Below are 16,432 nucleotides of genomic sequence, written 5' to 3'. Positions count from 1 at the left end.
TGGAGGAAGGACTATAGACGTTTGGAGGGAAGTTAAATTGGAGAGATTTAACATTTGGATTTGGTGAGCAATATTTTTGTGGCTTCTAGTTACTTCTGTGTGGAGTGAAGTTCTTATTCGGCATCTAGCAGTGCAATTTCTGGAAGGTAGCACGCAGAGGCAGCCGCGAACAACAGGAGCCTTGGTGTGCAGAGGCTTCCAAAAGCCCTATTCCGAGACCAACTCCGAAAACGAAAATCCTGTTTTCAGACACAGGAACTCCTGTCCTCTGTCAGAACGGATCCAAACGTTATCCAATCGGAAATGGAATTCTGAAAATCTGGCTCCTTTGCAGGCAAAGAAAAACCTCTTGAGATTTTTGACAGGTTCTTCTCAAGCGAGGGTTTTCCTCAAGGCTTTGCCCCGCCGCCCCCTCCTCGGTTCCCCCTGCAGATCCTCCTGTGAGCCCAGACAAGCTTCTGAAGAAGCGGGTTCAGAGACTGAATATTTGGCGGATTGGAAACGAGCAGGCCTGGGGGCGCTGCTGGAACCCTGTGGTTCTCAAGGGGACCGAAAAGAGGCCGAGTAAAGGGAGCAGTGAGCTGAGCTAGGGGGGAGGAAGAAAAAGACGGGGGAAAGAAGAAAAGAAAAGAAGCCATTCTTGTGTTTGAAAACCCAGTTGTGATAACGGAGTTGAATATCGACGAGGGAACATCCGTTTATAAGCAGAGTGGACCAGCTGAAGCGTGTTGGACGGGAAACACAGAGATCGATGCAACGGAACCAACCTTGGCTGCAAGTTTTATAGCAACTCCATCGTTAAGCTGTATTCAAACAGTTGAACTAAATCTACTTCTAGATCTTACATATTTCACCTTTCCTAAGGTATTTAACTTTCAAAAGTCACCTCTCAGAGGATCAGCCTGCCATAGAAGTGTGGCACGTAAGTCCCACGTTCTCACCTTTCATGGAAAAATCTCGCCCTTCTGCTTGATAAATTAAGACATTTCTGATAAATTAAGACTCATTTGGCTGTGGCACAGTGCCCCGGGGTGTAAATATGCTCTCCTCTCGGATTCCCATCATGGGAACAATGGGAAGAACTGAATCCTTCAGTAGACGTAGTCTTGTACACGATTTCATGGAGGAGGGAGGAGGACAAATTCCACATTTATTTCCATTATGTCCTCCATTAAAGGGTCTTTAAATTATTATCTGTTTATTATGCTTTGATTAATTATGTGCAAGTAGATGCAGATATAGCACAATCCACAAGAAGTATTTTTAATACAGATTTGGGTTCAAAAGAAAAACATCAGACTTCAATGTTTATACCTGTATTTGGTACAGAGAAGCATGGTAGGAAAATCAAGAAGATACTAAATATATAAAGATGTTGTATTGGAATAAAATTTTATGAGAGACACGGGATGGCAATCACAAATTCAAGGAAATAAAAAATCAAAGGAAAATCTTTCACAGAAGTTTAACAAGGGCTTTCTCTTCTCTCTCTTTCTCAAGAGATGTTGGTAAGTATTAAATTACTATAGTTTTAAAATTCCTTTGATATAAGTTACTCTATCCTTCAGAAAAATTGAACCTTATGAAGAAAAATGTTACATGTCCACTGAAAAAAAAATGTGAGGGGGAATATCGAATTTATCAAAATTCTGTTGGCGGTTAAGAATGCCCCCAAAGCAATTGAACTGTACAAAGTAGACCGAATAAAGAGATGCTTCCAGAGCCTGGGTAGCTCAGTCGGTAGAGCATCAGACTTTTAATCTGAGGGTTCAGGGTTCAAGTCCCTGTCCAGGCGTTATAGACCTGTGTTTCCATAGACCAGTGGTACTTAAGCTTTTCTCCCAAGAAAATTTGGGTTAAACTTTGATGACTTTTATCTATCTACAGTGAGAAAATGCCAAGAAGTCAGTTACCTTCAGCCTTAACTAGTGGTTGAGATTTGATATTCTGTTCCAAACAAAAGATGATTTTAGCAGTTTTTAATAATAGAGACTTCCTGAGGAACACAGTACAAAACCCTTATAGCCCATGAAATATAAGAAAGCTATCCCTCTAGACTTGGGTGTTTTAGAAAAGGAACTGGAAACTATATTTGTTGGGTAAAGTATTCTCTGGGTCAGGACCTTTAGATTTTCAGTTATTCACTCTCACAACTGAGCTACTTGGCAGATGGGAAAGCCCTCCACTAAACCATGGAAATGTCACATTCTAATGATAAACCCAAATGATAGGGAGTTATTTCACAAATACTGCAGTATGATCTTTAGGTGAAATGCTCACCCTTCCCAGAAATATTGGCATACTTTACCGTACGTTTCTGCAATTTTGTCCTGTTGTGTGTTGATGGTGCAATTTCTTGCTCAGTGGATTGTATTTCTCTTTAGAAATATACATTTCCCCCCTCCCTCTCTGTGGAAGGATTGTACTTCCCATGCCATTTGAAGATTATGTGATGGTCTTCATAGAAAATCCTAAGTAACCTAAAAACAAACAAACAAAAATCCTCCTGGAACTAATAATTATGTTCAGCAAAGTCACAGAATAGGAGATCAAAATAGAAAAATCAATTGTATTTTTATATACTAACAATAAACATGTGGACCCCAGAATTAAAAGACAGTACTTTTTTAAAAAAAGGAAAGGAACACTTAGATGAAAATCTATCCAGACATGTGAACATGTACATGCTGGAAAGAACAAAACTATAAAATTCTGATGAAATAAATCAAAGACCTAAATAAGTGGAGAGAGATTCTGGGATTATAAAACTCAACATAGCTAAGATGTCAACTCTCCTGAAAATGATATAGAGGTTTAACATAATTTAACATAATTCCTATCAAGATCCAGGTAAGATTTTTTTGTAGCTATAGACATGACTATTCTAAAATTTATATAGGAAGACAAATGAGTTAGAATAACTAGAATGATTCTGAGAAACAGGAATAAAGTGGAAGAAAACATTCTTATTATTTCAAGACTTATTATACAGCCACAGTAAAAAAGAGTGTACATTTTTGGCAGAGGGAGAGATATATTTCAATGAAAGAGTATACAGAATCCAGAAAGCACCACATGCAAGTACATCTAAATTATTTTTTACAGAAGTGCAGAAGCAATTCAGTAGAGGAAGAAAAGTCTTTTCACAAGATTGGGGTGGAGCAATCCATAGGCAAAAGAAGCCAACTGCAGCCTAAACCTCACGCTTTATTTAAAAAGTAACTGAAAATGGTTCATAGATTTAAAATAAAATATAAAACTCTAAAACTTTTAGAAAAAATATGAGAAAATTTGGGGGACCTGGGGCTTGGTGGAGAATTCCTAGACATAACACCAAACACACATTCCATAAAAGACAAATTTGACTAACTGGATTTCATCAAAATTAAAAACTTTTGCTCTGCAAAGGACTCTGTGAAGAAAATAAAAAAAGCAAGCTACAGACTGGGAGAAAATATTTGCAAATCACATATCTGGCTAAGATGTATCTAGAATATACAAAGACCTCTCAAAACTCCACATTAACAACACTCAATCCAATTCAAAAATGGGCAAGAAACATGAAAAGATATTTCACCAAAGAGGATACACAAATGGGAAATAAGCACATGAAAAGATGTTCAATATCACTAGTCATTTAGGAAATATATATTAAGACCATGGTGAGATATCACAGCACACCTATTGTAAGAGATAAAATAACAAATGGTAACAACTGCCAAAGGTTGGTAAGAATACAGAGAAACTGGATCTGTTATACATTGCTCATAGGAATGTAGAATGGTGTAGCCACTCTGAAAAGTAGTTTGTCAGTTTCTTAAAGAACTAAACACACACTTACCATACAACTCAGCAATTCCACTCCTAGGCATTGATCCCAGAACAAAGAAAACTTATATCCACACAAAACCCTGTGCATTATTATTTATAGGAGCTTTATTTGTAATAGTTCAAACCTGAAAACAACGAAAATGTTCCTTAATAGGTGAATAGGTTAAACAAGCTGTGGTCCATCTATACTATGGATTACTACTCAAAAGTAAAAAAAAATGAACTATTGATACATGCCACCTTGATACATTATCTTTGCAACTTCATGTGAATTTATAAGTATAATTACTTCATGTGAATTTATAATTATTTATGATTATTTCATTGAAATAATATATTTATTATATAATATAAACACTTCCTCTTCCTCATGAACTTGGCCATGTGACTTGGTTTGACTAATGAAATGTCCGTGGAAATGTCCAGTCTGACATATCAGAGAAGTTAAGAACCATTATGTGGGGAATTAGGTAGAAGAGCCCTTGGTAATCAAATCACTTGGTTCATAGATAGGTGAGTTCTGTATGGTGCTGTGAGCTTTAAATGAACTGCTGTGACACAATCTCCCACTCAGAAGTAACCCTGCAAGATAGTGGTGAAAAGAAATCCTCCCAGTGGTTAGAGCTTTAGATGGTTCATTTGATGTTCCTCTTTACATGGAGAGAGAAGTGGCCTAAGATAAAGCTGTATATGGAATCCTAGGCAAAAGGGAATGGTTGGCTGGAAGATCAGGAATCTGAAAAGAGTAAGCTTTGAAGATTAGAGACCAGAGGTGTGGAGAAATGCATGTGGATTGACTTGTGGGAATTGTCACAATGTTGAGGATCTTTTATCATTTATTAATACCTACCAGATAAAATCTACTTCAGAACAGCCACTGAACAATTAGCTGGACAGATCAACTCATCCAGTAGATGTCATCACCCTCAGACATCAACAACAGGAATTTCTTATTTTAAAATATTATTAAAAGATTGAAGGAAGGTTTTTTACCCTCTTTTTTTTTTTTTTTTTTTCTTCTCGGTGTGGGGCTGAAGTGTGGTGAGTCATGTCTCCAGGTATCTCAAATGATCTCAAATACTTTAAGGTTGAAATTTCCAGTATACAAACATCTAACTGATTGTAGAGAGCCATAAACCACAGCTAGCAAGAGTAAATGTTGAATGAATGGGGTAACACTGCAACCAGTGTACTGTGACAACACAGCAAAGGAAGGTGGGAATTATTCATCCTAGAAGAAATGTTAGGGGAACTTAATAGACAAATCGTTTGAAGTAGTCACGGAAAATGGAGGGCAGACCGCATTTGTCCAAAACCTTTGGATCCATTGATCCCAACATTTGAACAAAAGCTTGAAGGAGGCCAGGGAGTAAATCTTATATATATCTGAGGTAAGAATTCTCTACACAGAGGGAACAGCATCAGAACAATATGTTCGACATGGTAAAATAGAGGAATAAAAGCAAAATATTCTCTAAGAGGTGAGGGCAGATACCTACTTAGTCACACAGGCAAGAATCCTTCAGCAGAAGAGGAGAGAAAGAAGCCACATCACAACTGTGAAATAGAGGTGGAAAAAAAAAAAAAAAAACCCGAATCAGAGAGGACTGTTTAGAATAAGTGTGATTTCCCTTCACTAACTGCAGGAATAATCATAGATAGGGGCATGTGGAGTGTAGTCTCTGGGAGAGTTAACACTGTGTCCTGTTTGATACCAAAAAAATGCTGGTGGCATTAGAACCATTTCCTTAATTCTTTGACCACTGTGGAACGGTCACTGTCTTTCACGTCTTCCTTATCTGACTCTAAAAGGAAGAGACATTTCGAATACCATTATATAAGTGACAGTGTTTTTGAAATCACTCAGAAGTGAATGGGTGTAAAATCAATGTAAAAAAAGGTCATGAATGGTATTTTAATAAATGAAATAGGAGATATAGGAATAGAAATAGGAAACATCAGAATAAACCCATGCAGGAAAATACTGTTTGGTAGAGTTTGGCCTCTGTGACTCTCCAAATATCTATCATCTATCTATAGCTATATCGATATTGGTATAGATTATTGATAGATAGATTCAGATAGTTATCTTTCTCATTTATATATATAAATCTCTCTCTCATATGTATAAATGTATATATATATATATATATATATATATACATACATACATTTGTTTGCATATTATATTGAGTTGTGACTTAAAACGTATTTCGACACTGAGTTGCAGTCAGAAAAGTTTTGAAAAAAGACTTTCTTGAGAGGGTACAATTTGAAGATGGCAGCATCTCCCTGAGATGACAAAGATCTCGGGGTGGGGGGTCGGGGTAAGAGCCCCAAAGGAATAATGGAGTTTCGCTTTCCTTGGCTGGGGTAGCTGCATAGCTGGGCTCAGGTAGGGCAGTGCGCGTGGCTGCAGACCCGAGGAGGGTACTCTGCTGGTGCGAGCTGCTAAGCTCGCCACTCCACCATCGCTCCTTAAGTTTTATTGTGGACGGGGACATGGAGTACAAGGAGAAAAAACAAACAAACAAAAACACACTAGCATACAAGCCTCGGCCTAGCCATGTGACTGAAGGAACACTTTACGCTCACTCTCCAAAAGCTTCCAGTACTAAAGAGAAAAGATTTACAACCTTCCAGACCGGCCCCTTCTAGCGTCATCGCAGAGGCAGCTGCAAACGAGAGCTGTGTCCAGGAACTTCCCAAAGGCTCTGCTCTCTAATATAAGCCTCGAGAAAAGGAAGGTCCTATCTTTTAAAAAATGTGTTTAGTCCAAACGGCCCCAAACGAGATACAATCGGAATTGTGACCCCCGTGTAATAAGTTGAGAAACAAATTGGGTTAACTCTATTTCAGGCACACCGTCCTGAAAATCTTGCGCCCTTGCCAGCAAACAAAATGCCTCTCTTTTACTCAAAGTGTTATCTAAGATTTTTCGACAGGTAACAGAGGAGATGGTTAACACGTTTCCTTTCCGGCGGCAGCAGAGTTGGCTCCACGACTTCCGCTCTTCTCCCCGAGAAGGGTCCACCCAGAGTTTTGCTCCGCGGGCTCTTCCTCCGCTCCGAGAGGCTAGCGGCTCCAGGGAGTGGGGAGGGGTGCTGGCGAGGGGGTTCAATGACGAGCTTGGGCACTCTTGGGCAGGCTGGAAAATTGCAGACCCGAAGGTGATGACCCGAGGTCATCTGGTTGCGGAAGAGCTGATCTCTTACGTGCCTCGAGAGAGAGGGGCGACGAAAACCATCAGAAAGAAAGGAAATCGAAAAAAATGTTCAGCGCAGAAACGGTGACATAATCATCGAAGGGAAGAACAGCGGCAGTCTTCCAAGGTGAAGCAGAGTGGCGCAGCGGAAGCGTGCTGGGCCCATAACCCAGAGGTCGATGGATCGAAACCATCCTCTGCTACAGAGCTTTTCCGTCCCTTGCTCAACTTTACTCCAACTAGGCTACAAGCACGCACAAAAACCGAATCAATTTCTACCTCTTCCATGTTCAACCAGTTGACATCCACGAGTTTGAGAATCCGCTAGTTTGGCTTCTTGCTTCCCACCTTACTTTGAAATCCCACCATTCTCTCACTAGGCAGTTCCAAAACTCTTCTACCTATCTGAAGGGACACACTGCCCCGAATTGTAAAATTCCTTCCATCCCTGGTGTCCAGTAGAGGAGCAATGGAAATATTCCTTCAGTGGAGGTGGTCTTATATCAATATATTGTATGCGACCTCTTGGAGAAAGAGGTGATGCATTCCATATTTACTTCTGTTACAACTTCCAGTAAAGGGCCTTTCAAATTTATTATCTAATTACGATGTTCTGATTGATTGCATTCTATTAGTAAATGCAAATATAAATGAAACCAAAAGAATTAATTATAACAGATTTGTGGTTCCGTCACATATCAAAATTTCAGATTTCAGTGTCTGTACCTCTATTTGGTGCAGACTAGTATAGTAGAACGATCGAATAAAGACTCTAAGCGTAAACATACATTATATTGGCGTAAAATTCTGTGGAAATACAAACTCAAGGAGAAAGAGATCGATGAAGTGGGAGATGTCTGGACCCATTTTTGGACAGTGTGGGTTTTGAATGGAACTCGTTCTCCGAGTTCCTTAACTTAACAACCTTAAAATGACCTTTCTTGAAAGAAACGTATTCAATCCGTGCCATTTTTATCGTTATTGGAAGGAATGGTATTGGAAATCTTAAAACGTTATTCGTTTTTGAATTTCTCAGAATGTTAGTGCCCTAGTTCACTCTGGCTTAGCCTGAATATTCAGCCGCAGATTAAATCTCCCACTTCTTTGCTCCCCTCCTGGCGCTCCGACCCCACTGGGCTAGCTGAGGATCGCCATTGGAGAGGGTGGCCGGGGCGGGGGGGGCGGGGGGGTTGCTGAGCGAGGGACAAAGCCGGGTGCCTGCGGAGGCGCTCAGGTTCTCGGTCGGCAGACAAGAAATCCCTTTGGCCCCCTCCGGAGCCTCGAGACCCCGCCACGGTGCCACCGTACCTGCATACTCAAAGTGCGAACAATCGGAGGGCGACACACAGTCAGCCTCGGGGAGGCGACCCTGGATGGTGGCTGCGTCCGGAGCTTGTCATCCCGGAGGCAAATGACTGGCACCTACTGGCTGCAGAAAGGAAAGGGCAAAGGAAAGGAAGAAGGGCGGGAATCCCCAAGCAGCAAACCCGGCCTCCGTTATTCCCCGCTGCTGGCGCCACGAACGCCGTCTGGGCTGCCCAGGTCCACGCGCCCGGGTCTCCGGTCCCGCGCTCCCGCCAGCGCCCCGCCCCCCGCCCCCAACCTCCACCGACTCACGCTGAGGGGCTCGGACTGCCCTCCCTACTCCGACTCCGGGGGACGGGCGGGCGGGCGGACGGAGCGGTGCCGGGGCCGGGAGCCGGCGTCTGGAGACCCGGCGCCTGCTCGACTCTAGCTCTGGGACTCCGGCCGCGCGCTTCCTCTCCAATCCCTCTCCTCGTGCCGCGCGCTGCAACCCGGAGAGGAGAGAAAAGAGGCCAGAGCGGCCAGCTTAGGCCTCAAACTAGCAGAGCAGGCTACGGGGGCTGCCGAGGTCCCGCGTGTCCTCTGTTTCCACCGGCCGCTCACTTTCGGATGCAGGACCTGGAGGGTGAGGAGCGCCCCGAGACCCTTTCACTCTCCTCGCGCAGGGATCCCAACCGTCACCGGAACACTTCGACTGCGGCTGAGTCAGCAGGCGTCAGAAACCTCGGGAGCCCAAACCCGAAGTCAGAGTCACCGACTCCGCCTCACTGCTCCACATGGGCACTTACGTGGGCAAGCTGGGACTCTCGCCGTCATCCCCAGCAGAGGGGCGCACAGACTTGTCGGAGAGGCCCTTGAACGGCCGGCCAGCTCAGCCCCTTCATCAGGTCCCCCGGGTTCAGCACGTCCATCGTGCCCACCCTGCCCCTCGGCACAGACCTGCGAGGAGGCCGCCGAACGGGGATCCTACCAGTCCCAACGCGTGGGTGGTCAACGAGGCTTGGAGGCGCTTTCCCATGAACAGGTCCCGGAGCTCCATCATGGGGCCTCTTCCCTCAGACGGGTGGGAAAGTTACTTCAAGCGGAGTATCTGGTCTCTTCGGCACGCCAGGGCAATCTGGAGCCCGGTGACCATCAGGCTCGCTCCTCGTGAGCGGACAGCGCCCCCCTCCACTGCCCCAGCAGAGGAAACGAACTCTGCAGGGTTCTCACCTTCTGAGAAGCCCCCAGACCCATGTGCGAAGGAGACAGTGCTGAGGGCCCTCAGAGAGCGCAAGAAGGGGAAAGTGAGGTGGGAAGAACGACTGTTCCATGAGAGCTTGGACAGTAGGAGAAGGATTCCAGAGACCAGACCATCTGCGTTTAAGCCTCTGACGAAAAATGGAGTCCTCGCTTCTTTTGTGCCCAGGCCTGGGCCTCTGCAGAGAAGCCTCGACTGCTGGGGCTCGGATCACAGCTTGAATAACAGGCCCAGCTGCTCCTCCATGGACTCCTTGGCCGGCACACACACAGGTGGCCCCCTTAGCTCCCAAAGAAATGCTATTACAAGCTCTTACAGCTCTTCTAGAGATTTCTCTGAGCCTTGGAAGAGAAGTATTCCCAGTACATCACTCCAGATACCAGAGTGGCCAATAACAAGGAAAGAACATGGCCATCCGTCTCACTCTCCAGTCCCACCGGTATCAGATGAGTCCCGAGAAACATCTGGCAGCTCTGGGTAGCAAAATCAGATTCCCCTGCTTCTATCAAGCCCTGGCAGCCTGCTGTCCCTGACTCCACCTCCTCAGCTTGCTTATGCAGTCCCTGAAGACCTGGCCTTAGGGAAGAAAGCTGGACTCCAACGGAGCAACAAAGCCAGCGAGGATACGACTGAGGTCACCACAGACTCTGTCCCTGACACTTGGTCTGCTCTTCAGCCTTCCCTGTCCCAGGGCGCTGCTCCTCCGCTGGAAAGCTTACATAAAATGCAGAAGTCTCCAAGTCCACTGGCCTTCCCACAACCTACCGGAGAGGCAATCAGTGTGGCCCACTCGCCTCTGAAGACAGCGGGCCTGCTGGCCCCACGTGGGTGCTCACAGTCAGAGCCCCTTTCAGGCACCTCTTCAGACTCAAAACCCACAACTACTTTCATCCCTCTGACCCTTGTTTTCCCACATCACCAGTCACTGACACCACGTGGCCACCTTCAACCTCTCAGGCTGCCATACCCCGAGACTCACCTGCCATTATCCCTGCAGCACCCACTATGCAAAGCACTTTGTTTGGATTGATGAGCAGCCCAGGTCCCCATCTTCCTGCATCTGCACCTCCTGTTGCAACTTCTGCTGACCGCTTGTCAAAACCCATTATGGGGCTCCCAGCCAATAGTGAGATAGGAGGCTCCTCATATTCCAGAATTTCAAGCACAGCTGCAGCATCTTACAGCATCTTACACCTCCGGGTATCTCAACTCCCACCTTCAAGGCTATCTTTGGCAGCCTAAGACCACTTAAAACTATGCCCGTGAGAGCTCCTTTCTCTTTCAAGCAGACCTCTCCTCCACCTACTCCTGCTTCTACCCGTCTCTTCCATGGCCTGGTCAAGGCTACCTCTGTAGTCGTGTCCACCACCCCAGCCAGCACGTGCAAAGGCTCTTTTAAGCCACCTTTGGATTTTGGTGTAGTGAATGTTACCAGTACCATGGGCAACACTTGCTCCATCCCTTCCACTTGCCCCCCTTTCCCTCTCGGGGCTGCCTGTGCCTCCAGGGCCAGCTTCTCCCCAGCTGCAGGCTTCACTTTCCCACTATGCCAGCGTCCAACCGTTCCTACTGTGCACACAGTCACCATCTTTAGCCAGGTTCTTCCCAGCGCTGTCCAGATATCCCCTACCAGGAGCACTGCCCATTGTAGCGCTGTGGGTAGCCCTCTGGCAACTTCAGCCCTAGTAACCACCAACCAGCCTGCATTGTCATCCAGGATCTCCAGTTCGACCGCAGCATTCACAATTCCCTTGGAGTCAAGCTCAAGGCCACCTTTCCCACTATCCCTGGGAGCCACTCCCCAACCTGCGTTTGGGGCTGCATATGTGCAGAAGCAAGAAGTCCCCCAACCAGCCCTTGGCCCAAGCTTCAGTAGCTCTTTCATTTTTGGAAGCTCACCAGGGGCCTCCTGAATCCCAACACCGACTCCAGCCCAGCCATCCTTCAGCGGTACCACGCAGTCAGCCTTTGGGGGTTTGGCACCATCAGCCTCCACCTTTCACATCCCGGCCAGCTTCTGGCCGGCCTTTGGCAGCACTCCAGTCAAGCTAATACGAACGGTTTGGGAGTTGTCACCCCAACCCACCGGAGTGGGGCTTGTGGCTCAGTGTTTGGCAGTACAGCCCCACGACCTTTTGACTTTGGGGGATTAGTGACCCCTATAGACTGTGAGGAGACTGGGATGGGCGTCACTGCCCCAGACATGAGCTCCAACCCTGGAGCATTCAGCACTGGAGCAGAGCCAAGTGGGACCACTAGCAGCATCACACCCTTGGGAACAGGCTGCGGCCCAAACAACCAGAGCCGGACCAGCCAGGGCACACATTTTGCCTTGGGGAAGGCCAGCATTTCTGCAAGAAAAACTATGTTTGGGGACCCCTCCATGACCCCCTTTGCTCAGAGCACCCCGGTCACTGGATCAGTTAAGGCAGGCAGCAGCCTTGGCTTTGGGATGCCCGCTCCACCGCCCCAGGGCTCTGTTGGGAGAAGATCTTTCAGACTGTCAGCCCCTTCATTTTCCATTGGTGCAAAATCAAAATCCCCAAAGAATAGGGAGCAAGGGCATTCCCGAAGGCCTCATGCCCACAAGAAATAACTTGTGTTCCTTGCCATTCGTACTCTGATTTGGACCTCAGCATAGTGAAGTGCCTCAGTCACTTCTAATTTTCTACAGCAAAAATACCCCAGATCTAAGGTGAGAGCTTTACACATTCACCTTGTGGTCCTAACCTACATTCTAGAGGAAAATGAAGGACTAAAGTATCTAGTGGTGATAGCAGAATGAAAATGAGTGGAACCATAGCTTTGGAATTGAACGGAGACTTGCCTTCCCCTCCCTACCCACTCCGTTCTGTGTCAAGGGTGAGCTCAGTCAGGACACTGCCTCCTGCTTTTTTCTCTGGGAACAGACGTGCCAGGGAGGCAAAAAGTACAACCCATATTCTCTTGCATCTTCGGGAGGAGGAATAGATTCTCTCTAAATCTTAGCCTGCTTTTATTTGGCTCAAAGAAGTGGTTCCTTTATCTGGTCCCCTAGGGAGGCCAATTCCTCATTTCTTGCCATTTTGCTCCTCAGTTGGTTCTTGGGGAAGATTTTTTTTAATTTAATTTATTTATTTTGGAGAAGCTTTTAATGCAATTTGACCTTGAAGCCAACTTTTCCTTGAGGATCAATGGCCTACCCATGAGAGCATCCGTGGGAGGGCCAGGGGAGGAAAAAAGAGAGTGGTGCAACCTTGCTTCTTTTCCTTACACCATAGGTCATAATTCCTCCATAATTACGAGTGAGAAATGCTCAATTAAGGAACCAAAGCTTCTACTTTTCTTTTAATGTGTACCTTATAAAATCACCCTCTACCTCACATCTCTCCCAGAGAGGGTGGGTAGGGCAGGAAAACTCTTGGGCCTGAGAACAAAGGGAGAAAGGGAGGAAGAGCAGATACCTAAGCTGGCCTCTGTACTGTAACCAATGGGAGGTCTTTGAGTAGCTACGATATATTCCTTAGCACATGTCATCCTGATGGAAAAAAAGAAAAGGCAAGAATGACTCCCTGAATACATCTGTCTCCTGTTTTATGGATACATTGGAAGAGACCTCATTGGAAAAATAAGCAATCTTAAGTTGGTTGATAAAATAAAAATAAATTGTTGAAATGAGTTTATGATACAGGAATTGCTATAAAACTCATATCTATTCAGAGGCAGAAAGATATTAAGAAACTTGCCCAAGGTCAACCAGTTAGAAAAGGTCAGATTTGGGATTTCAACCCTATTGGCTCCAAAGTCTGTGTTCGCTTCTCCCTCACTACAGCAAATCACCAAAGTCAGACCTCTAACCCAGGTATATACGACTCTAAATATCCACGCTGTTTCTACTTTGAAAGGCATCCCACAACCCAAGATTGCCATCTTACAGAGGGGGGCAAGAGGACAAGTATTAGACAATTTCTACAGCTCTTTACATGATAATTTAACATTTATACGGTGATGTCTATATACCTTGTATCGTGCTTGGCACCAGACATTCAGAGGTGAAGGAAAACTTCTGCTTTGGAGATTACAATTTTAGTGGGGAGACTGGTAAGTAAGCCAGTGATTCCATAACAAGCGACAGGTACCAAGGGAAGGGAAGCAGGGCAGAAGGTCCCTTCTTATCTAAGTCTTGAAACTTGAATTCTGTTTTACGGTGTGTGTTCTCCAGTTCTAGCAACTGGAGAAGGGTATTTCAGGCCAAAGACAAAACACGTGCAAAGGAGGGTCTGGAAGACAGAACGCATCTATCTGGATAACTTTCAAGGAGTCAGACATGGTTTGGGAGAAGAAGGGGCAGATTATGGATACGCTTATAAACCATATCGTGCAGTGTGCACAGGATTCCAAATGCAACGGAGAGTCATGGAAAGATTTTAAGTAGGAAAGAGACAAGCTTGGGTTTAGACTGCTCTGGCTGTCATGTGAGGGAGGAGTCAAATGGGGACAGGCTGGAGGCTTGGAAATGTGTGGGAGACTGCGGAGACACCAACAAAGATGAAAGATACAATACATTCCAACTAGGTAATTAATTACCTGGTTAACAGGGATTGTTAACCAGGTAGTTAAGAGTGGGCGTGGGGAGGCAGTAGAGAGAGGAGGGATTAAGAAGCAGGACTTGGTGACAGATTGCACCGTGTGGGCAGAGGAGATGGGCAGAATAAGGGTAAGGGGGAGTTGGAGAAGACCGACCCTTAGCCATCTGACTTGGAGGATGGAAAATGTAATTTTGGCAGAATACATGGAATTTTGTATAGACTGAGTGTGAAATGACCAAGGAATATGAAGGAAATATTTGTCACATTCAATCATTCATTCACTCAAAAAATACTGGGCGTCTGATGCTGGTTACTAGGCACTCTTCTAATATTTGGGATGTTCTCAGTGACAGATAAAATTCCTGTTCTTGTGGAGTTTATGTTCTAGTAGGGGGTGTGATTAAAAAATAAACAATAAACATAATAGGAAATAACTACCATGTGAAAGAGATTGTAACCGGCATGGCAAAAATATAGAGCAGGGTAGGTGGATTAAGATGGCGCTACAGTTTCATCTGAGCTCTTATGAGAGGTTGACATCTGAGCAAAGACTTGAATTCACTGACAGACTTAGCCATGCCAGAGTATGAGGGAAGAGGATTCCAGGCAAAGAGAAAACCTGGTGGAAGTCCCCAAGAGTGAGATGTGGAACAAGTAGAGGCTTTGGGACAAATAGATGACATGACTTGACTCATTTTTAGGATTGTTCTGGCTGCTGGCTGAGATGGGACGGTAGAGGAGTGAAAGCGGGGAGACTGGGAGGAGGGTTCTGCAGGAATCCAGGTGGGATTCAATGGTGGCCCAGCCGAGGACGCTTACAATGCAAGTGGTGAGAAGTGGTCAGATTTATATATATATTTAATCGATTTGCTCTTAAAGGGGTTGTGAGGTGTGAGATGAAGAGAGGAATCCGGGATAAAGCAAAGGTTTTTGGTTAGAGCAAATGAATGTATGGAGTGTCTGGTGAGGGCTAGGGAAAGATTGGAGCATTGTCAATGTACCTTAGAATAATATCGAAACCTTCGGAAAAGGTGAGATCCCTTACGGGGAGGGTATAGAATATGAGAAACAGGGCTAAATTCGTCGTTTTAGAACGGCAGGAAGTTAATGAACTTTTCAAGTGCAGTTGGTACAAGTAGCTAAACTCTTCAAAGAAAAGAAAATTGCCTCATCTCATACAATTAACAGAAATGAATTCCAGATGGATTAAGGACTCTGATAGTATGAAATAAAATTATTTTAAAAATAATTTATTTTTATAAATTATTTTAAATAGGTAGGAGGAAGGAAGCCTCACTCGGGGACTTTGAATCTGATCTTTAGGGGGGGCTCAGAGTCGTCAGTTAGAGGGAGGCCTCCAAGAAGCAGAGTTCAATCAGGCCAAATGTTTTTTTTTTCTCTTTTTCTTTTTCCTAACTCCGAGATGGGGGAGAGTGAAATAGGAAGAATGTGGAGATTTAAAAAATTAACGTTACTTTTCGGTTGTTTCGGTTCTTTGTGTTCCCTCTCCTTCTCCTCCCTCCCCGCCTCCCCTCGCCCCACCCCTCCGGCCCCCCAGCCCCCCCGGCACCCCGCCCCGAGAATTTGAAGAAACCATTTTGTTTCCTTTTCATTTAATTGCTTACAGAGGAGCGTACTAGCGGTTAGCTCAGTTGGTTAGAGCCTGCTGCTAATAACGCCAAGGTCGTGGGTTCGGTCCCCGTACCGGGCAATTTGTGCCACAAGGCTTTCCTCTTAGATTTCAACACAGATGAGAGTTCTTCCAGTCTCAGGTCCACTGCGATGTCACAATTAACGTCAGGGTGAGAGACAAACCTCGCGCGGAGAACTTAAAAAGATTTAGACGTACATCTTTGATTTCCCTCAAGGTTGAAGTCCTCGTTTGAATCCCATCTACAGGGCGAAAGGATAGTAGTGAGTGACCAGCAAGGGAAATAGAGCTGCTTTGGGCATATTATTTCTCCTCTGGGTAACTGATTCTTGCAAAGAAACTGACCCTATTGGATTATTTTCGTCCAAAAATAAACTGGGAAACCATCCACACTTTCTACACTTCCACACTTGGGTCTTAACCAGTTCAGCGAAAGATGAAACACGATTTTTTTATATGATGTGTGAAAAAAAAATTTATTAATATCAACACAGTAGGAAAGAAAGAGCTTTGCCAATTGTCTCTTTATAACAGGGAAAGCGCTCCCAATGACCAAAGCTGGAACAGTTTGAACAACAGATAGTGTGGTTTTGGATTATCATCCAAAGTATAAAATACATATTCACGAGTCC

The 16,432-nt window shown here is 45.1% G+C and overlaps 1 protein-coding gene across 1 annotated transcript; it reads left to right on the top strand.

The window, feature by feature from the left end:
• The first annotated feature begins 5,785 nt into the window (after nt 1-5,785).
• LOC309607533 (POM121-like protein 2) lies at nt 5,786-15,650 on the top strand. Its single transcript, XM_082346155.1, is given in 6 exon segments — nt 5,786-10,059; nt 10,063-10,477; nt 10,480-10,767; nt 10,770-11,491; nt 11,495-11,621; nt 11,624-15,650. Coding segments are annotated over 6 exon segments (3,048 nt in total). The 5' UTR covers nt 5,786-9,117; the 3' UTR covers nt 12,178-15,650.
• Nucleotides 15,651-16,432: the final 782 nt, after the last annotated feature.

Source organism: Balaenoptera borealis (genome assembly GCF_965194805.1).
Source record: "Balaenoptera borealis genome assembly, chromosome: 12".
In the NCBI taxonomy this organism is placed as follows: Eukaryota; Metazoa; Chordata; class Mammalia; order Artiodactyla; family Balaenopteridae; genus Balaenoptera; species Balaenoptera borealis.
The sequence above is the reverse complement of the archived record's forward strand: the minus strand, read 5'-3'. Positions and strand labels throughout refer to the sequence as shown.